Raw genomic sequence first — 25,079 nt, forward strand, 5'->3', positions numbered from 1 at the left:
TATCTAATACTTCAATATAATGTTTAATAGTCTTTTAAAAAATGCTGCTGACTTTATCTGTTGGTTGCTTATCCAAACACGATCCAGCACACCTTGTTGCAGAAATATTTGCTTTCAAAAGGTATAAATCGCTGCACAGGCAGCTGCAGTGTGAAGCAGCTCTGAGGTTTGTGTTCCCGTGCTTCCTATTAATTACTCTGAGAGCAGCTTTAAAACTTAATGGCAGTACTTCAGGATCAATATAGACTGATGTACTGAACACTGTAGTAACAGAGCAAGGATTCAAGACAGAAGGAGCGCTGGCTTTGGAAGTCTGGTTGTTACCCAGGAAACAAAACACTGAGAAAAAAATACAGAAGAGATGAAATTTCACAGCACAAGAGGATATAAACTGATCCAGATATGTCAGAGAAATGACTCAACAATGACCTAGCAACAAGACTTTAAGCTAAAAAAAGAAAACTTGCCTGCTGCAAACCCTCAGATGTACTGGCAGCTCAGACCTGCGCAGCCTTTCTACATTTCACACCTCAAAACTTGACAACTGGCTCAGAACCACGAGCTCAATACCCCAAAGAAACATCACTCAGCCACATCCCTGTTTGCAGCATCAGCGCAGAAAAGAGGACCCACCTGCTAGGTTTGAACAGCAGCCTCATGGAGAGAAACCACAGACTTGCATAGTGGCCAAAGAGGAAAAGTAATATAAAGGTTGTAAAGGCAATAAACAGTAACCGACATGACAAACAGGTGCCATCCAGCCTCATTACCCACATACTGGCTTTATGCTGGCCCATTACCAATTTGCCCAAACCTGGACAGATTTCTTCCAAACACCTGTATACAGTGTCCACACACCAAGCCAGCACCTCATCCAAGGAGCATCAGACATCAAAATCACAATCAGCATTTAATGACACTAAAGTTCACATGTTTTCTCAGACAAACAAGCAGAAGCTGAATAAAATCCAAGTACAGCTACCAAGTATTCAGAGTCTCCTTCACATATCTGTTTGTGCCCACTATGCATCTCACTTAAAGAAAGGTAGAAGTCTCATTTCAACAGGCTCACTCACACCAAAATTAACTTTGCCAGGATACAACAGCAATTGTAAATATATTTCAACAGAAATTATATTTATTCAAATATAAAGGAGGTATATTTTTGTTGTCATATAGTCAACATAACTTCTGTAAGATATGGAGAAGGGCAGAGAGAACAAGTTCCAACCCATCTTCCTCAACAAAAGGTTATCTTGAAAGCCTTAAGTGTTCCTAAAAGTACACGTTCTGCTTTTTTCCATCCTAAAGAGATTATTTTTCCTCATGATGGATACACCACAAATCTCAGAGAAGCGGTTTCCAAAATGCCTCTGGTGGAACTGAAGGAAGGAGCAATAAATGCAGGTAGGAGCGGAGGCATGAAACAACCCAGCTGACCCTTCTAACTTGCCACAGAAGAATGACAACTTTTCAAGCTTATTCAATTACACCAGTGAACAAACATAACTGAGTTTCCAAACATTTTTATTCCTGTATTTTCAATGTCAGTTTTGTGGTTTTTTTCTATTGAGAGCAACGCAACTAGTTTAGAAGGGGTGTGAACATAACACATCCTCTTGTCTTTAAAATTCCACTGACATTCAAGTGCATGAAGTTGTTACGTTGTCTAAAACAACCAGCAGGCTTTAAAAAACAAATTTATTTGAGCTGAACCGTGCTGTCCCAAGAACGCCATATCCTTTTTCAAGCTTATGCAGAGATCAACTTCAGAATAACCCAAAGATCTACAATTTTACGTGTTCACGACAAGCTAGTCACCTACATGATGGAGCAATTAAAAATGGGTCCTTAGCTGAACTTTCATAACCACGTGCAGATTTAGTTGCAGGAGCCTATGGAAAAGAAAGAACTTACAAACAAATGGAAGACCACAAGCTAGGTGAGCTAGTTTCAGTCCTGGCACTCGATACACTCACTTTACTGCCAAATCTGCATCCCAGCTGAACCTCTAGGGCATCATTCATGTTTTCTCTACTGTCTGGCATAAATGCAGTACTCAAATGTAAACTTTGATTTCCCCAAATAAAGGAAAATGAAAGGCTTGCTTACATATACTTTCTTACATACTTTCTAATTCAGAACTATAAATTGTTGGAAAATGGTTCAGATAGAAGTGGGAAAGAAAACAAAATTTATGTAGTGAGAGCAGGGGCTACAGCCACCACCTTGGGCAGCACGAAAGCTGTTCCCAGCCTCACCTCAACAAGCATGTGCACCATCAGTGTGCACACACCAACACAGCACAGCAAGCAAGCACACCACAGCCAGCACACAAACACCCCATCAGCAGCAGAAGCACCAGGAGGAGACAAAGCAACCACAAACAGTGTGCTGGGAATGGTGCTGGGCATGGTGCTGGGCAGCTATATAGGCATGGCTCTGTACCCACCAGCAGCACCAGGAAAAATCACACTGCAATAGCAGAAGCACATCCATGAACCCTAATGGCACCAAAAAGCAAGGCAACAACCCAACCACAGCAGCATTACCAAGACCTGACAGCATGAGTGAGTGCCATGTGAACATAAGGCCCAGCAGTAGCACTGGGGTACAGCAAAGGCACCACCAACACTGCCCAGAGGAGAAAGGCACAGGCACTGAGACCAGTGACAGCCTGGTTCCACAGCACCTCTCGCCTGGCTGTGAGCACAAGATGCTCCTTTTGTTAACAAGTCTGTGCTCAGTACTTGAAGTCAATCTCAGTTTCTATGGATACTGCTTTGAACATGCTGTCTTCACTCCACAGATTTTAAAAGGTCGTTATTTAACAACTGAATTAAAATACCAAGTTTCATTGACAGTCTTACTGTAGTAGCACCTTTGTGGCCTTATTTCATTTGAATTAAACACAGATTTAAAGAGAGAGTATTACTATTTGTTTGATCATAAACAGACTAATAGTAACCTTGAAATATTCTTCCTCAATTCAGTATTGCAGCAAGCTACTTGTCACGAATAACTGAAGCAATGCTACGGTGCACTATATACAAACCTCCTAAATACCTGCATTACTTTTTAAAAATGGGATTAGGGGACTTTTTTGAGAAACCAAATCTCACATTTTAACTTGTTACTCATCTTATACTTCATAATGTGAGGATGTTATAACCACTGATAAAAGGTTAACAGTAACGTGGTCTAGCGGTAAATAGTAATGTGGTGGTTTACTTCAAACAGTGAAAGAATAAATAAAATTCATTGTTACAGGTACCCACACAGTCCAGGGTGTAAAAACTGCGACAGTTCTAATTTAGTTCTGATCACAGTTCAAAACTATGGTCTCCAAAATTTGGCAGATAAGCTACTTTCAGAGTCCTGTTTAAATATAATATATTAAATGTTTAAATATAAATATATTTATATATACTTGATACTTTTGATTCTGCATGTTTCTTTTAGATAGGGTAGGTGAAAGATTCCTTACCGCCGAGCAATGTAGTAGAAAACAGGATTGCCAGCTTTAGATGTCCCAGCTTGGTAGAAAATATTTAATGTTTTCAATGCTTTGAACTCTTCTTTTTCATGTACCTGATGCCTAAGAAGTAGAACATGACATCAACTTTTCACAATCACCTTGCCAAAAAATAAACAAGCAAAACCCAAACCCTCTATTTGCATCTTTAAGCACAAGTATTATGTTCATAAAATCTTGAACCTTTGTTAAATCACAAAAGCTACTGAGGTTTCTCATTTATTAAAATCTACTCATAAGCATAACAGGTGTGTGTGAAGCCAACATTTTGAACTTTCCTTCAGAATGAAAGCTGCAGGCTTAATAACTACTTATATTACTCAACTGAAGACTAAAAACCCACAATAATCTTATTACCTGGTCATAAATTCTTCAAATTTCGAACTGGTGAGATTTAAACTGGACCAATGTGTATCAGCCACAGGTTTGTGCTCAGGTGGACCCAGATAGGCAAGAAGAGTAGCCATTTTGTCAAAAGGTCGTCTTCCTACAGCTTTGTGGTCCCTAAAAACAGCACATTTCTTAAAAGACAGGTCTTTCTTTACTCTATCCATGACATTCTGCTCAATATTAACAACAAAAACATCTGATTCCAAATTCCAAACGTTCATTCCCAATTAATGGTGCCTTCCACAACATCCCTAAGTCTTACCTATTACTGGAAAGGTACTGGCCAATTTTCTCCTGATTGTTCCACAACAATCGGTGCAAAGCAAGAACATTGCCATCACTGATGAAAGACAGGCTGTGGTTGACAGTGTCACTCGCTGGGCAATCAGACGCAATATCAAGGAAAAACCTGGAGATGAAAACCAGTGATTGCCATAAACATATTCAGGAAATCTGTCACGTAGGCACAAATTAAAAGGCCATAAGAACGCATCTCTGCTTACAGTTTACAAAATAAAGATCCTTTGCGGAAGTTTCCAAAGAGCCTACCTTCGAGCTGCATCAAAATTGCTTTTTACAAAGTCATTAAAAGGCCTCATATGTTCTTCTTTTGTAAACAGGACGTGGTTGGCAATACTCTGAAGTATCTGAACGACAATAAAAAAAAAAGTAAAGGCACAAAAAGGCTTAATGTTGAAACTGCTATGATAACCAGCATAACCTCACTGCCAGAAATAAGTTGTTATGGAACTCCAAAACAAGAAAAAGCCATTAAGACAACTAATTTGAAGTATGTTCTTTTACGTCATTTTAAACATTAAGACAAGATCTCACTTAGACAGGCGTAATGGCAATAATGTGTGCTTATTTGAAGAAAATCACCATTTCTCAACATTAAAAACATACACAGGTCACAGAACCATTAAACTTATCTATCTTGTGATTAAGGGTAGGGGGAAAAAAGTCACTTCTTTAGAACTTATATGAACTTAATCAATATCAGCATATTCTCTACTCCAGAAATAATGTTGTTTTCAAACAAGGTTAGTTCAAATAAACATAATCTTTGCAACACAAAAATAAGTTTAACTAAACCTTCCTCACATCACTCCATTGGAGAAGAGATAGAATACAAAATACAGCCAAATAAAGATGCACGCTGATTCACCTTTGACATCAGTTTCAGTCCCCTCTCAATTCTGGGCGGAGGCTTTTTATCTAAAATCCCTGCCTCGTACGGGGAGACGATCGCAGGATTGATGAAGCGCAGGAACATGGCACTTCCAACTGCCCCAATGCTGTTCTGAGGAAATCGCTGACTAACAACCTACAAAGTTGAGAATTACAAATAATACATTTGCATTAAAGGGAAAGCAACTGGAGAAAAGTCTCGTATGGCAATCCCACATTATGTATTCTTCCCATAGCAGCCAAGCTCAACAAGTCTGAGTAGGATTCTCTTGCCTTGATAGGTCTTGCATTGCATGACAATCAAGAAAGAGAAGGAAAGGAGAGAAAGGGTGAGATGGCTGTGGAGGCACAGACTGGATTTTCCTTCAGCTTTCAAACAAACTTTCTCGCTGGGATCAATTTCTGAACACAAAATTCAAAGTTACTGACTACTTAACTCCAGCCGGTAGACAAATGCCTAGTGTTTGTAAGCAGGCACGCAGTCTTCCAAGGAAACATGGATAATTCTTTTTAGATTCTCATGTCTTTTTATTTGCATACATATTTCACTTTTATTCTCAAGGTCCTCCCTCTCCATCAATGTGACATAAGTAACAAAGTTTCAGGAGTAATTTGAATTTGAGGGAAGGAGATGTCTCTAGAAATACTCTCCATCACGATCATATCTCATCAGATTTGCCAAGGAAGGAAAGACAGGATGGTCCAGAGCTGAGTGGACAATGCCGTAAAAAAATTCAATATCTATACGTATATTTTGTAAAACTGACAATTAATAATAATATTAAATCTGGTTCTATGTTTCCACCTAACAAAATCAGCTGTTTCATATGCCAAGTTAAATTGTTTACAGAAAACATAAATACTCCCCAGCCTTCCATACTTCAAACCAAAACTAGTGCAATCTCAAATCATGCTTCTTAAAACACATAAAGCCATCAGCACATACATAACATATCAAGAATCACTATGGTTCAGTAGCAACTTCATTCATAGTTATCTTGTGATACAATTATTGATATTATGTTCTCATAAAATATTAGTTTGCAGAGAGATCTGGTATTTCCGCACATTACTGTGCTGCTCAGCTACTGCAAAATGTAACACAGTATTTAATAGAATCCTAAATTTTCATTCTACCTCAGTTTTATTCATACATTATGTTTTGAAGTCACTGTTAAACAGGAGGCTAAGCCTTAGCTTTCAATGACACCACTTCATCACGATACACAGTAAGTTAGCTGCAATGGGAAATCTGCTTGTCTTCTCTAAGTAAATAAACACAAATGCTAAATTTTATTGCTTACTCACAAGGCAAACAAAAGAAAATATCTGAAATAAGTCCTGGGAGCCTTTTTTTTCTCCAGCAACTCATCAGTTAACTGTTCTTCTGGCAGGATGCAAGCTGAAGTCGTCACCTACCAAAGCATTACAACTAAACAGACTCAGATTTTCCCCCAAACCAAAGAAAACATTTTCCTTCTCTTTTTTTTTTTTTTTTTTTTTTTAATTTGAAGATGGCAGAGGTAGAGGAATCAGAATATTACATACTAAGAAGTAATGTTAAAATGTGTTTTTGTTTACTCCGATAGGCACACAGAGAATATTTTAAATATAACTTAATTCCAGTGTTAATTGAAATGAAAGCTATTTTGTGCCAGAATTAGTAGAATGATTTCACAGTGAGTTCAAACAGACTGAAGTGAAGATGTTTTGAACAAACAGCAAAAGATTTCTGTTGTGGGTTGAAAGAAATGGCTAGTAAAAAGGTCTCCAAACTTACTGATTTTTTGTTTTCCTTTTTTTCTTTTACGGTAGCTTTATTCAGTAGAGAGTGGCAAGTTGCCTACAGAACAGAGATGAGCACAAACAAGTCACAGCACCAACTACATACAGCAACAAAAAACCAATGTTGACTTGTACGTAAATTGCACAGTAAAATGTAACAAACATAACCAACAGAAAATGAAATATATAAACTAAAGACTGATGATGGAGGTTTTATTCCACTTTGTTTTAAATTAAATCTTGTTTACAAAGCACTAAATATAAAACAAGCAAAAGTTGCGTTTCAATCATTTCTACTATTTCTGGCTAGATTAAAAGTCAAGCCACATGAAGGTGTTCATGATACACAATATTGGGCATTAAATTGTATATTCGGTTTTCAGATGCAATTCACCATTCCCAAATAATTTGAATAGTACAAACAGCAGAGTATTATACCTTTGAAATGTGCATTAACTTTTAAAATAAATTTGGAGTTTAAAATCATCCCAATGTTTCTCTGTGTGTCCTTCAATTTGGTAACCTGTGATTCATCACAGTTATTATGACTTCGATAACAGTAACAATAAAAACACTTCTGTGAAAAATGGAGGAAAACAAAAATAGCAGGTCTACATCTAAGATATTCATTTTGATTATGTTAATTTCAAGGCAAAGGGACCCACTACAAAGCATAGCATTCTCTCATGTTTTGTCAGGATCTGAGCAAAGCTGTAGCACATCAGCCTTATATGTTCCTCCTCCAAAGAGGAACATTTTGCTCTTGGAGAAAAATCTATCTTCCATATAGGCTGCAACAGTAAACTAGCATCACCAGATGACTGGAGCTCTATCAACAGAAAAGCTCAGAACATTCAGTGGTTTGAGAGCAAGCACACACCAAGAGTTCATATAATCTTTAGAGTATCAGAGAAGAAAAGAACTGGAAGAGAACTCCTATAGCTTAAAAACGTGACAGCATAAAAACAAATGAGTGAAACTATCAACTGAAGAGTTCTAATTTATTCAAGACCTTTTAATATTTAACCAACAGTGCATTTACCAAACTTTCAACCTTGTGTAATTTCCAGAAAGATACAGGTAACTTCAGAAACAGGCTTATCCATCTCTATTCATCTCGCTACTTCATTCAAAGGAACTAAAATTTCCATCTTTCTTTAATAAGAAAAACGTATGTTTGTGTGTTTAATTCCATATCTTTCTATGTTTCTATCAGTCAGCACCATTTCTTTGTACAAGGGACTATAATCCAGTTCATTCTTGACCACAAAATGTTCCAGAACATACAACACCTGAAAACGAGCAAGTGTGAAGGTGATGCCATTACTGCAGAACTAGCAGTTAGCTGTATGTGTCCATGTGAAAATACTTATTAGAAATCTGCTCTGGTAAAAGAAGCACCAGCCGGTGCAGCCTGCAGTATCCAATGAAATACAGAACCTCTGTTCCTATAACACTGCCACAGTAAATAAAATTAGCTACTGACCTCTTATGGAATAAGAATACCTGTTTGACTGATTCGGAGACCAGCAGTCATCTAGTTTCAGAAACAAATGATCATTTCTACTGAAATAATGCAAATACAGCATTCACTTACAAAAACCAAGTAGTACCTACTGTGTAGAACTGTTTCTGACTTCTCATAATTAATTCAAGCTTTTTTTCTCCTCTGTGTCTGCTTCCACTTCCCACAACTATCTCCCACATGCAACTAAGGCTGGTAACTCCTTTTCATGTTCTCCTTCCAAACAAGGCTCTGTTTTCCTTGTTTCACTTTAGACCTGCTCCTCCAGAACACCCCAGGGTTCACAGCTCACAAACTGCTGTGCACAGCTTTTCTGTGACAGCATTCTCCCCCAAGACTGGAGACTATTCCCTACAGGTCCCACAGGCAGCAGGAGCATTCTACAAGTTTTCTGTCCGAGCATTACTTATAAAAGGAGCCAGAAACATGCAAAAGAGCAGTCCCAGTTTGGTAATTTTTTTTTGCAAAGCTGATATGGCAGCACAAAATAATTTTATCCACAAGTCACAAACTCAATCTTTGTAATTTGCATCATGAAGAGAACTCCATCCATTTATTTATCTTTGTCTCTTCCAAGTTCTCTTCCTCCTGTTTACTTGCTTTATTTGTCAATACTGTGTATGTGAAGAATATCTGGTCACCCATTTAAGCAAAGCACAGCAGCCCTTTGCACACAATGTACTCCAGGCATCTGGCAGGCAACCCTACAGTAACTCCAAGAGAACGTATTGCCCAAAGCAGTTGGAAGGTATTTTACTTTGCAGATCAAAATGTACTCGTTATCATTCTACATCTCAAGTATAAAAATTTCCCCTCTGCCTAAGCATCCTCAAAGTACAGAGCATCTGCAGCATTCCAGTTGCAAGGTTAATGCTATTTACTGAATACTATGCAAGTGGACATCCTTCCCAGTAAAAGTTAATGGCTTTGTTTACAGTTGTCCACAGCAAACTAGAGACTCCTGCTTTCAGAACTTAATTGAGAGACATGATAAAGTTTGCATACTGTAATGCCTCAATTTCACCTGTAAAAGAGCTTATTTAAGGAAATACACACATAACATCAATTCTCTATCAAATACAGCCAAAACAATTTAGATATTTATTCCCTTCCACTCCAATCAGCTTCAAGTCATGCATTCTAGAATTCAGAACTTCAGCTAGTTTGGTCTCACTGAAAACAGCTTTGTGGCTTTTTGTAATTGCTTTTAAAATTTATTTATTTACAAGTATTTCATTATCTTTTTAGCCTGCTCTTCTATCAAAGATGCAAAGTGTGAGGTTGTGTCCACCTTAAATAACACTCCCAGAGCAGTGATCCAGATAAGATATTTCATAGACAGTTTTGGAAAAATGTACTGCAGGGGTGAAATACCCTTGAAGAATTTGCCACTGTTTTTATGCAGAGAACTTAAGATTAATAACTGCACAAGAAGCTATTATACTCATGAAGCTTATGTTGATCAAGGATAAGAAGTTAATAAATTAACTTTAAACAAGACCAATTAAATCAGAAATAAAAAGTGAACAAGTGCAATACTTTTATATTCAAAATGTCATTTTGCATTCTGTCCAAGAAGCAGTGATTTTTTGTTCTCTATTTGCTGCCTTCCCTACAGAGGGAGCTGTATGACAAACTGACAGAAGTGAATATAACCATTACCTCCATAGTTAATCGTCTCAGTCTCCCACTGAGTTGCTAAAGCACTGAGATTATTAGCTCTGAATTCTTAGCTGTGATACAATTCCTTAAAAAAAGAAAATATTTTAGTCATCTCCTTACAGCCAATTCAATTCCTAAAGCACCATCTCGTCTCCAAGTTCAGATCCCTGCTATTCACCAAACTTCTGATAGAAGTCTTTCAGTAACATCCAATGTGCACCCAGACCAAGCTGTTAGAATTGAAAAAAAAACAAAACCAAAGTACAGGGGCAGGCAACCATTGCAGGCATACCTGGTACAAACAATGGCACACACTGCGAAGCTGTGGTGGGAATTCCGAAGAAGAATTAATGATTGCATGGAAAAATTTTTCTGTCATTTGCAAGAGGCTCCGCTGGTTCTCTTCAAGGCTTTCTGTGGGCTCCAGTCTGAAACAGAGCCATAAATGTCAGACTGGAAATCAAACAAATCACACTATCTGTACTTGTACTTTCAGCAGTTACCTTATTCTACAAGGTAAACAAAACATTTATAGGAACATTTACAATCTTTCATACATTTCCCACCAATACTTTAAATTGCACAAGTAGAAGGTCGTTTAAAACTTGGTAATAAACAGACAGCTAAGTTGCACTCTATCTTCCATACAAAGACAAGCATTCATCATTTCCAGAGGTCTGCACTATCATTTTGCTGGTTTCTCTGGAAGTAGTTTCTGAGATAAGAGACAGATGTTTGAGAGATTAACTATTAAAAAGGCGGCCTACCTCTTGGTAAGCTTTTTAAAAGAATGCTGAGAGTTTTCTAAGAATAAAAATCAGAACAACCAGCAACAGTTACTAAATCCAAGTCTTGAAGTGACATGAGAAATTAAAACAAAAGACTGCACACAACATACATGCATTCCATCTTGTTTCCGTAACTAATTCAATGACCCAAACCAGATGCCTTCTGGTACTGCTGGAAAATGCCACATTATGCCTACATAAAAGTATGAAGTAGTATGAAGTAGCAAGTAGATGAGATTTGTAAGGGCTCCAAGCCCTCAGGGCTTAGAGGACACGCAGAATTCATCTCACTCTATCGGACAGCTCTGTAAACTCTCCCTGAGTGTAAGAAATGTAGATACAATGGATGTAGCTAGTGGAGCAGAAAGCATGAAAGCGTGAGGAAAATATCTGCAACAAGAAAATCATGATGACTGGGAGACAAGTATATAAATAAATACATTTGTTCCCCCCTTTGAATCTCAAACCTTGTAGGATCCACCTCAAAGCTAACATGCTGCCATTCAGAGGATGTGATCACCGTTCTTAATAAAGGTTCCAAAAGCTTCTGCAAATAAGTAGCACCATATACCTGTTGAAAAAAGAAAACCAGCATATATGGCCAGATTAAGATAGCAATCCACAGGAACACTACAAAATTGTGTGAATTACAACAACCTGAAAATACTTTGTTTGTTTTGGTTTAAGACAGACTCCTAAAATGCAGCTGTGATCAACTTCTGCAAGTATTTTAATTACTTGGAGAAAACTATACGTCACTTCACTAATCATAATAAACAGATGAGAGTCCTTCTTAGTGCACAGTGACTCAACACTCCATCTCTGCACAGTATGTCACATTTTATAATGAAATGAAAGCACAGAAGAGCTTGGAATTCATCTCACCACCTTTAAATTGCTCATTAAGTAAGGGGGTTCATATAACTCAGGTGCACTAAGTTTTAAGAGATTTACTATGACTGAAGATTATGTAGGTCAGGACTTCAAAATAACTAAACTCTGTACAAGTATTTAGCAGTTTTTACCAAGTTAGATCTTCTAAATATCTAGTAAAGTTTGTCTTCAAACCTACAAATCTTGCATGTTTTTGTTACGCAACCAGTCAGCTTTCTCCACAATGCAGAGCACACAGACCAAGAGAAATGGAACATTTATTACTTCAGAAACTTTTAAAGGGACTAAAAGCAAATTGAAGCCCAATGAGTTGGGTCAGGCAGTCTTGGTAAAAGGTCAGTTCCAGAAGGATTAGCATTTTTTACCTACAAAATTATTTTTATCTACAAAAATTAGTTCATCAAGTGTTAAACGCAAAACCCCCTAAATTTTCAAGAGATGTCAGTGAAATCTACAGCAAACTAAAACTGAATTTCAAAGGCCACTTTGTACTACTTTCATATAATCCATTTTCTCAAATGCTTAACATCACAGATGGTTAGCTTTGTATTTTTATATTACTAAACCATTCCTGTTGCTGGCCTGATTTGAAGCAGAAGGAAAGGTTAGATAACATACCTTAAAACAGAAAGTCATTATTTTACTAGCTAAGCTGTTTCCTCGGAAGAGTGTCTGCATGGAATCTGCTAGTTCAACTTCCTTTGAAAACATATTCCAAAGTAGCTGATAGAGCAAGTGCCGGGAATCAAAGAGCGTGACCAGAACACGAGCTAGCTCATCCTGAAAGGAATCAAGGCAGTGTCCATCTGAGCAGCGAGTTAAAGCTTGTACTAATGATTTAAAGATGCTATTTGCATGTAAATATCCAATTAAAGCACACACAACCTTTTCTTTTCCCTTTGCTACTGTGTAAAACTCTTTCACTGTAACTCCTCATGCAAATTCAGAATGTCCAGATAGATAAGCAGTTATTCTGCTGTATAACAAAGACCAATTAATCTTGCTAAAATCTCTGCAGAGGAACAAAGTTTCGTTTTTCTGCATTACAGCACACAATCTGCAATAAGTAATGTCAATCAAAACAAATGCATTATAATAATTGCATACAAAATTACTCAGACATTAACTAAAATTTAATAAAAGTATTATTTAATAAAACTCTAGTTTGTAATTAAGATGTCTTAAAACTGAATACATTCCTTGAGAATATACTAAGAAATACAAAAGGTAGGTCTAATCTCACTTTGGTGGGCTACTGTTACACTTAAAAATGTTTGCACTAATTATTTCAAGTCTTACTATTTCCAAAAAACACAGGAAATTAAATGCACAAATCAACTTACCCACTGAGAACAAGGCACCACATTTGCTAACGCCATAGCAATAGGCAGCTCCCCCTGATCACCCATCATTGTAACGAGCTCCACCAGCCTCTCAAACCGATCTGCCAGCACCGTTTCTGCTAATGTATCAAATTCTGTTCCCTGCTGTAAAATTTTGGTGAGGACTTCCATAAACGTAGCTCTTGTCTGGAGGTCTTTATGATAGCCCAGGCCTGATTTCAAAAAAAAAAAGAAAAACAAAGAACACATCCAATAAAGCTACTAAAAAAACCCGTAAAAATAAATGGAATACATAATTACACACAGTTTTCTCCTATTTCTTTACCTATTGAATGCATAAGACCACTGTCCACATTTGCATTGAGTAAATTTGACATAGCAAGAACAGTGCAGTGCCGCAGAGATGCCAGTCTTCGGGACATCCCACGTTTCCTGCCACCAGTTTGTGCACTTTCATCTTCAACTTCACTACAGTCATTTAGAAGGTTCATAAACAGCGTGAAATATCTAAAGGAAAAGATAACAACTTTGATCACTGAAAGATTATATGAAGGCAACGCTATGAAGATTTGCACACAAGAACAAATAAACCGTAAGCCTTCCATAAAAAATCCCATGCATGCCCCAAATAATCTTTTCTGTGGTACTGGCTAAATTGTCTAAGAATATATTGAAACAACAGGAAGGCAATGCCATAGAAACGTGAATACAAAGTTCTGCAGATCTAGAAAATGAATTTCACAGATGTACCTTCACAGTTAAATATAATTTCAAACCCAGTTAATCCCTCCCATGAATTAAAGATATATCTCTGTTAAGGGCAAACAAAACCAAATCTAACAATTATTTTCTAAACAAACATGTTTCCATAAACATAAGAGATAGAGCTTGGTGAAACAGTGGATGTATGAGGTCACTATTAGGACAGTAAAATTAGTTCAGCTAGAAGAAAAAAACATAGTTTTTAGGAAAAGAAACATATGGTGCATCTACTCGGAGCCACAGTATAGTAAAAAATAGTTAAAAGCCACTATTTACTTAAGAAATAACTGAGATTTGGCTTCCATCAACTCAACACCATCCCCTTCTTCAGGTTGTAATGGAAGCCCAGCAAGAAGAGAGACCACTGCTTCCATACTTGCTTGGTCCAAATCTCTGGAAACAAAAAAAGAGCTGTGAATCATTTTAGATTTCAGCGGGATTCATCTCTGCTCCCACTTGAAGATTTCCCTTCATGCACCAAGTCTCTTTCACTTACACACCTAATTGCAGCTGAAAAGTCTGCCAGAATAAGGCCTGCATTCTGTCCAGCAGGAAAACAGCAATCACATAATGCAGTACAGGTTCAAGCAACATGTTATTGAAGGACAAAAACTGAAAAGCAAGTATGTCACTAAAAACATTTAACACTGTAATTTTTGATGACTTTACAATGCATCACAGGACAACATAACTATAAACTAAAACAAACAATCCTAATGCTAAATCAGAAATTGTATTAAGGAGAATTAAATAGGAATTGGAACACTCTGAAGGAACCCCTCAGGAGCCATGTCAGGTAAAACCACTCATTAACTACAGCCCTGTTGCCGCTCATCAAAAACTTAAGTTTCAGTTTTGGCATTTTCCTTAAAATTACGACCACTACAAAAATTCCACACAGTCCAGCTGATCTGTGGATATCAAATGACACTGGGAACACCATCAGCCACTTCAGAAACAGCATAACAGCATCCCCGCATACCTTGTCAAGCACTTCACATCTTCATCTGTTGCTTGATTAGATGTTCCCATAACCCAGTCTGTCAAATATTCCACCATTTTGTTCCTGTGAAATATATTTTGGTTTTTAAATAACCATCCATTCCCTCAAGCACACTCACTACCATTTACCTCATCTCATTTATTACAAACTCATATTTGAATCATCACACACTGAATTTTACTGGACCCCATTCAGGTTTCTTTTCTTTTTTTAAACATCCATTTAACATCCCTAAAGTCAAAACAAAATTCTAATGTAGCACCAGATTCTAAATTATTAACTCTGATGACAAGGACTGTTACGAAAAAGTGTTGGTATCTTTAAACAAACAAACATATAGCAGAACAAAATTACACTTGTACATGTTACACTGTCCTAAATACTTTATAATGCTTGAATTTTTTACTTACCTAAATTTCATTTCTTGGCAAAATGAAAGGTCATCTCTCCGCTCCATCATTACTTCCACCAACTGACAGAGTTTAGTTTTTATTTGAATTGCGTGTACCAAATTCCCCAGTACACGCACATACCTGCAGTTAAATAGCAAAAAGATGAAGTAAACACTTCATGGTTCACAAAAAACGGCCCACACATCTGATACATCCTTTCAGCTCTGCCTCACACCCTACAGGCCGGCTGATGCAACAGACCTGCTAACGGATTAGCAATTGTTTGGGCCAATGTTTTTATCGAGCAAGGAAACCAACTTTCATATATCAGCTAAAGATGGGTACCAAATTTCTTCCAGTCAAAATAAGTTCCCTATCAATATAAAACTGAGCAGAAACCTGCCCATCAGCTGACTGCTAACCAATAACACAACGGCATATAAAAGAATGAAGGAATATTTCCAGGAAAAGGAGGTGAGCTATGGAATGGTTAGTTCTGATAAACAACAACAACAAAAAGTCACCATCCATCAGTTCATTTTATGCTATGGTATAAACAGTCTCCATGTCTAATAAACCTATTAGGACTACTAGAAAGGAGACCACAATCAACTTCCTTGATGGATGCAAGCAAAGGTATAAACTAAAAGAGTCTAATTTTCCTCCTTAAACATATTACTTTGTATAGAAAAGTCAAGAAGGTTTCTTACCTAACCAGATTTAGCATCATTGTCTCAATACTGGCTTGTCCAAGATGTTCTGAGCTCCCTTCTGTATGATTGTCAAGCAAGTTCTTCATTATAGCAATGGTTTGTTCAACAAATTGTGTGTTGGTCTCAGTTAATAAAACCTACAAGAAGAAAATTTCTGGTCTTAATTATAGACAGAAAAAAGAAAGGGGAGGTGAGGCTGTTTATCAAACATACCGCAGTATTTCAAAATCTAACAGACAAGCATTTTTCAATTATCACTTGATCAAAAGAATGTTACAATATGTCAATATTGAAATAGGTTAACACTAACCAATCTTAAAGATTCTGAGAACATTCTCACAGGTTCTGTTGTCTGAGAGTTTACTAAGAATTCAAAGATATTTTTAATTACTTTAGGCTAAATATAACTTGGAACCAAATATAAAAATTACTCGATGCATGTTCTCAAACAATCACTATGTCAGCAGATTTTTTGTACAAAACACAACAGATGCCTCATTTCAACTACAAATGTGAAAGACAAAACCAATGCTTTTTAATAAGATACAAATGTAAAGGAATCAACACTTTACCTGTCCTTGAGAATCAAAAAACTTGCTGATGGTATTCTTCAATTTGTTAAATAGCATTGGATAAAGTGCTGGACTCAACTCCAAACCCACCAGATCTTTAATATTAGTCCGTATTTGTAGTCCCACTTTCTCATGGTTACAGACCATCAAAGTCAATAATCGATCTATGAATTTGCTAACAGGAGTCTCTGCATTTCCCTCAGTGGATACCATAGATATCATGGAGCCCTTACGCTCATTGACTGGGCCCATGGGTGGACTGTAGGTTGCTAATCCTGCATTGCTACGATGCTGTAGGCACACTCCTCCGAGAGCACAGAGGAATCCCGTCATGTTGATCCATTCCTGAAGAGAATCTGTGTCAGACAAGTCTATGGAGCCTCCCCCACTAACGTGTGACATTCGTCTCTTAACAATTGTCTTATGAAGACTTTCAGTAACCTGAAAAAGAACAACTCAAGATGAAATCTCTTCAATTAAACAAAAATAACAAAGAGAGATCAGAATTTAAAAGTATTGCATAACAAATCCTGCCACTTAAAATTCCAGTCTCAACAACTTTCTAAGATTTGCCTTTTGCAGCTTATTTTGGTCGTAAAAGAAATTTATCTGGGAGAACTATTTTTTTGAGAAGTTGAAAAAGCAAGGCTAAAAACAGCCCACAGAGTACTGTCTACATGACTCCCTGCTGAATACCAGGATAATGCATATTTAAGTCATAATTGCCAGCAGTTTTTTTTGTTCCTTAATAAAAATAAAAAAAGAAAATCAACCTTTCAGTGGAAAGGATTGCACAATTTCTCTAGTAGTACTTCAGAGAATTCTTTTTAGTTCATAAGTTCAGACTCCATCCACCACGCAGCAATTTAAGTAAAATTATTTATTTCTCTTATCAGTGACCACAGAGGATTGATTTCTGGAATACTGTCATGGAACTTATATCCTCTTATAGAATTAGATGCCTAAATTTAAGTTAAATTCCTTAAAATACATAAATTTAAGTATTTACTTTGAATTTCTAAGTGTTGAACCTATGGAAAAATCATAGTCACCTGCCCATCTTCCATTTTGGTCTTTGGATAGTTAAGGATTAGTTTTGTAGCTTGTTCCCATTTTGCATGTGTATCCTCCCAAGCCTAAAATAAGACATATCAAGATTTAACTTCAAAACTACTTGAAGCAACAGTTTTTGCTGTGTTCAAAAAATCCAAACCAACTAACAACAAGAAAAACCAACAAAACCAACAGATATGCATACAAGTTTATAAGAAAGTTTACCTCTGTGTTCCCTGCGGTTGGATGTTCAATGCGTCTTAATAAAGCCATCACTCTTTTCTGAAGAGCTGCTCTCCCTACAAAGAACAGAATTTTTATCAAACGGGTTTTTGAAAAGCTACCTACATCAAACATGATGTAAACACAAGTAATGACAAACAAGTAATTTTTAAATTAGCAAGAACTCCTTAAAAAGTGTCTCAAAAAAGATTCTCCCTCTTATACCTTCAAATCATCACAAGCCCCAACTCCCACTTCATTCCACCTATTTCAGTGAAAGCAGGAGTTACACTCAAATCAAGACTCTATAGTAAAGAACTTCAGTCCCAACAGTTCTACTACCCAAGGGGAAAGATATTCTCCAGACTCATCATCCCTACCTGTTGACATCATGTTGCTAACAGACGCAAACTCCATGAAAGTGTTGTAGTTTGGCAAAAAATTATGAACTGAAACTTCATCTACTCCACATCTGATATCTGCTTCCTCACAGAGGTGACGGAAACAGGACATTGCAACAAGGACGGCCTCAATATCTGGACTCCACAAAAACATGTATAAGGCGACTTCCAATTTTGTTTGGGCCTGGCGACAAATAGGTGTTCCACTGCATCCTGCTGCACTTTCCTTGGGAAACAAAATGCCAAATTTGGTAACATTGCCTAGGAATACGTCAGATTTCCTAAAATTTAGCTTTATCCAAGATCCTTTTCAAATTAATTCCAGAAGAATAAACAATCCTAACCAAGATCAAAACTCTACTGTATATGACACTGCATAAACCAAGTGGCAAGAAACTACTTTCATAAAGACAATCATGTACTTATGGAAGTCCCACAAAAATAGTGTGCTAAAAAAACAATTTTTTTTGCTCACTGAAGATATTAAAAAAATCATGTTCACTTTTTCCTGCAGCTAAACAGTAGACCAGAAAACCCTGCCTGTCAAATGGCATACCTTACTGAAATGTTTGATATTACGACCTTTTGCAGTATATTCCAACTGTTTGCAATACATTAAAAAGTGAGATTTCAGGTTTATGTTACTCACCATGGATGAATTCCCTTTTCCTTTCCTGAGGGTGGCTCCAGGAGCACAGCGCAGCATCTCTTCATGGTCAAGAGACATCTGACTAGTTCCACCTCCAGAAACATCATAAAGGAAGAGAAAGTGACAGGAAGTTCTGTCTGATTGCTATGAAGAAAGGAAAGAAAAATAATAAACCACCTTATATTTTGAAACAGTATGGTTCAGTACATGGCTCTACCTTATGAAGGGGAAAAGCTCCCCAGAATTTAAAGTGTATCTTTCACACTGGTGCTCTAAAACAACCTTATAAATACACCCATATAAATAATATCTTAGAATTATACTTTCCCTTAAGAACACGAGGTATTTTGAGAACCATCTTCAAAATGTATCACCTTGAAGTAAGTACATCATACCTTTTTCTCCCTTCCTTGGGCCTCTTGAAATCCCAATAGGTTTCTTGGTTTTACTCCACAGAACACATACCAACATGATTACAGCTGCAGTGTAATTAAGTCTAAAGAAGCCAAGTTCAGCAGCACTGTAAATTTTCTATACGCTTTGTTTTAACATAAAAAGTAGAAACTGAGAACATGAAGCAGAGCTCTAGTAACAATTATTTTCTTTCTCTTATATTGATATTAATAATCATCCTATAAGCATTACGAATGATTTTTAACAACTAAGTACTTCTCTGCTGATAGCAGAATTATAATATTAAGTGCACTCTGTGTCTCAAAGACAGCTGATTCCTGCTTCAAGGCAAAACATTAAAGCCTTCCTGAATTCACAAAAAGCCAGAATGCCTATATTCCTGTGAGATCAGATTTTACAAATGTACATTAAGTTGGAGATAAAGGAAAAAGTCTACCACTCAGCATCAAAGCAAACTCAAAGTCTTGGGTAACACAGCTACCCAAGTTGAAAAGAGAAGAAAGTTAATTTAAAGATAAAAACGCTCTTGGTACAATGGACTCTTTAAGCATGTCACGTATCACACATAACATCTTCTCATGTTAATACATCTACTCGCAAACCAGACAGAAAAAAAAAACAAAAACAAAAACACAAAAAAAAAACCCAACTTTATTTGCAGTAGTAGGCCTTGAATTTAAAAAGTCTGGTTTTAATTCTAGCAAGTACAGAGATCAAAGTGTGTTCAGCTCAGAAAAAGTATCTTAGTATTAGAAGGAAGCAAGGTAAGTTCAAGGACACGTCTGAACAAAAGATCAGTGAAGTACATTTTCTCATAACCATCTTCTTTCTCTCCTCTTGCAGAATATTTCCCCTGCATTAGGGAAATAAGCATAGGGCATCGCCTCCTTAGAAATAACTGAGGTTTTGGAAAACCATTTTCAGGGCAAGTAAAACAATATATGTAGCTGAATCCTCACCCTAACTTCAGCTAAGGGTTCTATTCACAGATGTCTCACAGAGCATTCTGTCATAGATGACAGAAGACAAAGCATTTTTCTCTTAGTGCAAATCAGAAAACAGAAAGTACAAGTGTAGCTACTACAACCCCTACAATCATAAAAATAACTTAATAAATAAAGGGAGTGACAAAACGGCTATTTACATACTTTATTTTTTAGAAGAAATTTATTCCTACAGATGAGAATCTCTCGCAGCCACTTGAGGATTTCCGTACTGCTGAGCATCTGATGACTGGTTAATTTCTTGCAGATATAAAAAAGCATTTGTGAACTGCAGCAAAATGAAAGGAAGCATTAACTTTATCATCTAATAACAAAATATTTGAAAAAGATATTACTACATTTTGCATAGAAATAGACAATTAGCGTGAATATCCTATAGATGTGCTAACATCTTCTTTTAACTTCAATAGTAGATATAATATGGGTGTGTACTTTAAATGACACAATCCCCTCTGACCCTTCCCACCACCCAAATGGCCTCAGTAGTTCCTTAGAGGAAGTTAAGCAATTTGGGTACTTGTTAGAAGTCCAGACTCCAGGGCTGTTGATTCAGAAGTCCTCCATTTATCCACAGAACAGATACAGCACAGACAGTGGCAGTACAAGTTTACCTACACTGCTCTGATAACGTGTCTCAACTCTGTTCTGGAAGGAACACATCTAGGGATGTTCCTTCTTCATATCCATTCAGGCCTCACACTCTCTGTTAAAACTGCCAAAGGGTCCAAATTAGTGTCAATTTTAAAGGGTTTTTCCCCCAGCCCGAACAGACCACAGATTCATTTCTATTACTAGAAATTACTGTAATGAGTTTGTTATTGCCCAACTAGGTAGGACTCAGCCCCAAAACTACCCCATAATAAGCCCTTAGAGCCACCTCCAGTAGTCATGCAGGCCCATTTGTTGATGCTAGTCAATGTGCATCACCTAGACTTTAGTACCCTTTCTTCCAAAACAACCTCCTATGCCAAACCAGATGAGATCACCAAATTTCCTTCTTAAGTTGGTCAGCTCATGCAGTTCTTAGAATTCTGAGTTTACAAGCTCCTAGTCTTCAGTTCAGCTCTTTTGTAACTGACTTTTTTGGAACTTTGGTTACCTTAGTGTTCTCCAATAAACCAACTGCAACAGCTGCTGTAAAGTTACAAGAAGCAAGACAATTTTACCAATAAAGATTCTTTAAACACATGAGAAAGACAAATGGAGACCAGAGGTCAGGGTCAACTACTACCTTCTGTAGGTGAGGGTTTCAAAGTCAAGATTAGCAAATCCACACTTCTAGAACTCCTTAGCATTACCCTCCCTCAGTCCACACAGAATAAAACAGAATTCAAATGATAAACACTTCCATGCAGGGGTAAAGCCTTTAACTTTTTATATCAACAATCATTGCTACAGCAGGCTGAAGAGAATCAATAAGAAAGCCTGCAAAACACTTGCAGATATTTTTGTTAGAATTCAAATTGCATAAGGAAGATGCAACTTTGTCACCAGAAAAATACTTTAATAGTGGCAATTCATGCTGATATTACATAGCTTTCCTGAACTACCTACAGCTATTGCAAAAAAGAAGAGAGATCAAAACCTATTCCTCTTACTTACAAAGTTTACTTACCTAATTTCCCAGAACGTTTCTATAGGTGCATCAGGATTCCATAAGTCAATGCTGTCTAACTGGTGAAGAACAAGCAAGGCCTAAATTCAAACAGAACAGCATCTCATTTCAGGTAAGTTTTTAATATTTACTGAAGATATTACTCCAAGCAATCCTACATACACAAGCCTCTAGTGGTGACTACGAGATTTCTTCAGTTAAATCTCTTCACCAAGGACAGGCAAATACTTTCCTCTTTGTAACTATTCCCCGCACAACCAAAGGCTTTGATAGATAATGGCCAGAAGCTATTGTTAAGTGCTTACTTGTCCTAGTTTTGGTGATAGTTCACAAGACAGTACAAGTCCAACAGCACTGTGCAGAGCGCAACACAGGAACTGCCAAACTCTGTTTGATCAACGACAGGGCAGAACAAAATGTTTCAGGAAGTCTAGAACAGTCATCAACTGGCAATCTGAATAGCTATGTTTTAAAATTTGCCCTCTAGGTCTCTCCTGTAAAACTTTTTAATGCAGGAGACATTTAGAAAAGGATCAATAGAGACACATCCCTAAGACACAACTTCATAGTTAATCAATACCTTGTAGCTTCTAGAAAAGCCTTGATTTGTCTAGCACAGCCTGTACTAACCATTTGGCATATAGAACATTCACCTCTTACCTCCATGGCTTCTTGTGCTATATCTGGCATGCTGGATTGCGGAACGAGTTGTACAAGGCCTGTAATTAATTCAGCCGTGCTGCCTTGTGTCTCAGGCCCTTGCTTCCTTGGATTCTAAATAGCAAAAAGGAAAGCAAGTTTAAGAAGCAAAGCTTGTCAATGACTGACCATGTTACTGACTGATAAGCAACAGTTTTGTAACTAAACTAAACCAAAGCAGGTAGAGGGAGGTGATCCTCCCCCTCTACTCTGCCCTGGTGAGGCCTCATCTGGAGTACTGTGTGTCCAGTTCTGGGCTCCCCAGTACAAGAAAGACAGGGGCCTCTTGGAAAGAGTCCAGTAAAGGGCCACAAAGATGGTGAAGGGACTGGAGCATCTCCCCTATGAAGAAAGGCTAAGTGAACTGGGTCTGTTTAGCCTTGAGGATAGACGACTGAGAGGGGATCTAATCCAGGTTTATAAATATCTGAGGTGTGGGGGCCATAGTGGTGAGGCCAGTCTCTTTTCAGTGGTACGTGGAGACAGGACAAGGGGAAATGGAAATAAATTGGAACATAGGAAGTTCTTCAAGAATGTGTGCAAGAACTTCTTTACGGTGAGGGTGACGGAGCACTGGAACAGGCTGCACAGGGGGGTTGTGGAGTCTCCTTCTCTGGAGATATTCAAGTCCCGCTTGGACGCTGAGCTGTACAATCTGGTGTAGGGAACCTGCTTTGGCAGGGGGGTTGGACTCGGTGATCTCTAGAGGTCCCTTCCAACCCCTACAATTCTGTGATTCTGTAAACTAGGGGATTTCCACATTAATAGTGGAGCAGCCAAGACACTCCATGCATATTTTATCTTTGACATAATAGAAACACATTTAAATTAAACAATAAACAGACTAGACAAAAGGAAAATGTTTAGCACACTGCTTGTACTACCCTACTTTTGGCAACGCTGCATTCCTATGCCCTTCACATGCAGACATTTGATCAATACTCAGTTTACTTCAATACTTTCAGATGTGATGTACGAGATTTACAGAGTCACAGATAACAAAGAACAGAATATTCACTTTGACACGACTTCACAAGAAAGCACTTTTAAACATAAGGCTCAGTACGTTACAGTTCTCTTTCACACCAGTACAATGAATCTTAAGCAATTTTACATATCTGTTTTAAAGAATACTTGCCCGGATGTCATGTGTATGTTTGTAATTTTTATTTGTTTAGAAACTTCAAAACAAAATTCTATTTGAATGAAATATTCAATATACTTACACACAGCAAAAGCTTTGGATCAGCATGGATCAGTTTTACCAAGGATAACAGTAAGAACTTGTAGCTTTTGGTTTCCAAGTCAGTAGGTTTTTCTTTAAATTTAAGGCTTGTCATTTTCTCTTTAAATGTAAGACTCTGACAGGAGGAAAAGGCACAGTTATTGTCAGTAAGGTACTATACATAGTAGTTACAACTAAACAGCTTATGAAGCATTATTGTTTATATTAACTATGACTCACGAAAGAGTTAAAAAGTATATTCAGTTCACTCAAGTACAGCTGCATGGACTTCTGCTTAAAAATCCTCCATTAAATATGCATATGCTACCACTATTACATCTTTAAAGTTTATCTAATAAATATTTTAGTGAGCTGCAGGTGATTTAAAAAAAGCTCTACATCAGACAAAGTGAAAAATGTACAGAAGAAATAATAAGAATTCAGAGTAATTTCAACTGTTCTGAGAGGAAAAAGAAAGATCTCAAGTAAGCTTGAACACATGAGAGGGTAGGGAATCTATTTGTTTGTTTATTTATTTATTTCCCCCAAAGCAACACACACTGTTTTCTGTCATAGTTACAGTCTGGATGAAGGCATTTTCATCTACGTGATGTCTGAAAAATACTGTGTCTTTCAGTTCTCACAAGGTACACATTGCATCTTTTCATTAAAAAACGCTAGATCCGTTTGAAAAACCAGTAACTGTTCCAATGTCCTTATCTGAAATGTAGGGCATTGTAAGGTTTGGATCAAGGATTCATGTGAACTGTACCGTGTTCCAGCACTGCTGCTCCCACAACAGTTAGCAATATGACCAATACAATTAACAGCAGTCACACAGTGTTGGCTGTGCAGTCAGTGTGTATGGATGCTACTCATCATAAGGATTTCCAAAACTGAGACTATGCTTCAATCCTACAGTGTGCACAACACTTCAACGTGATCAGCCTTGTTGCACACCAAACGACTGCAGCATCTTCACCTTATCAGAAATATGGACAAATGCTTATGCCTGTGAAAACATTCATTTATGTCTCTGTATGTATTAAAAGAATACGCAATGTATCGCATTAACCAGACCCCAGAATGCTCAAACAACACAGAAGATTTTCATCTCTCTCCAGTAAATGTACAGAATTTATATTTTCCTTAATTTTAAACTCCATCACCAGGGAATAAGCTAGTATTTGTTTGTGCCTACTGCTACCAAGACAGTCGAGAGTAAACGGTACAAAAAAATAT

At 37.3% G+C, this 25,079-nt stretch overlaps 1 protein-coding gene across 5 annotated transcripts in view; it reads right to left on the reverse strand.

Moving 5' to 3' along the window:
* NF1 (neurofibromin 1) overlaps positions 1 to 25,079 on the reverse strand; it is an 84,255-nt gene that overhangs the window by 40,170 nt on the left and 19,006 nt on the right. For 3 of the 5 annotated variants that reach the window (XM_072353787.1, XM_072353791.1, XM_072353786.1), the window contains 24 exons: positions 23,839 to 23,973; positions 22,574 to 22,687; positions 21,914 to 21,993; positions 20,443 to 20,566; positions 18,881 to 19,024; positions 18,211 to 18,457; positions 17,834 to 17,907; positions 17,608 to 17,691; positions 16,556 to 16,996; positions 15,981 to 16,120; positions 15,289 to 15,411; positions 14,858 to 14,941; positions 14,152 to 14,268; positions 13,439 to 13,620; positions 13,114 to 13,325; positions 12,389 to 12,550; positions 11,344 to 11,447; positions 10,381 to 10,516; positions 6,897 to 6,959; positions 5,094 to 5,252; positions 4,475 to 4,572; positions 4,188 to 4,334; positions 3,893 to 4,039; positions 3,488 to 3,598 (listed from right to left, as the gene is read on the reverse strand). In XM_072353787.1, coding sequence (XP_072209888.1) covers positions 3,488 to 3,598; positions 3,893 to 4,039; positions 4,188 to 4,334; positions 4,475 to 4,572; positions 5,094 to 5,252; positions 6,897 to 6,959; positions 10,381 to 10,516; positions 11,344 to 11,447; positions 12,389 to 12,550; positions 13,114 to 13,325; positions 13,439 to 13,620; positions 14,152 to 14,268; positions 14,858 to 14,941; positions 15,289 to 15,411; positions 15,981 to 16,120; positions 16,556 to 16,996; positions 17,608 to 17,691; positions 17,834 to 17,907; positions 18,211 to 18,457; positions 18,881 to 19,024; positions 20,443 to 20,566; positions 21,914 to 21,993; positions 22,574 to 22,687; positions 23,839 to 23,973 — 3,428 coding nt within the window. The remainder of the gene's footprint in view (positions 1 to 3,487; positions 3,599 to 3,892; positions 4,040 to 4,187; positions 4,335 to 4,474; positions 4,573 to 5,093; positions 5,253 to 6,896; positions 6,960 to 10,380; positions 10,517 to 11,343; positions 11,448 to 12,388; positions 12,551 to 13,113; positions 13,326 to 13,438; positions 13,621 to 14,151; positions 14,269 to 14,857; positions 14,942 to 15,288; positions 15,412 to 15,980; positions 16,121 to 16,555; positions 16,997 to 17,607; positions 17,692 to 17,833; positions 17,908 to 18,210; positions 18,458 to 18,880; positions 19,025 to 20,442; positions 20,567 to 21,913; positions 21,994 to 22,573; positions 22,688 to 23,838; positions 23,974 to 25,079) is intronic. The other 2 variants (XM_072353789.1, XM_072353788.1) reach the window with 1 other exon arrangement.

This window comes from Excalfactoria chinensis, chromosome 19 (genome assembly GCF_039878825.1).
Source record: "Excalfactoria chinensis isolate bCotChi1 chromosome 19, bCotChi1.hap2, whole genome shotgun sequence".
NCBI lineage: Eukaryota > Metazoa > Chordata > Aves > Galliformes > Phasianidae > Excalfactoria > Excalfactoria chinensis.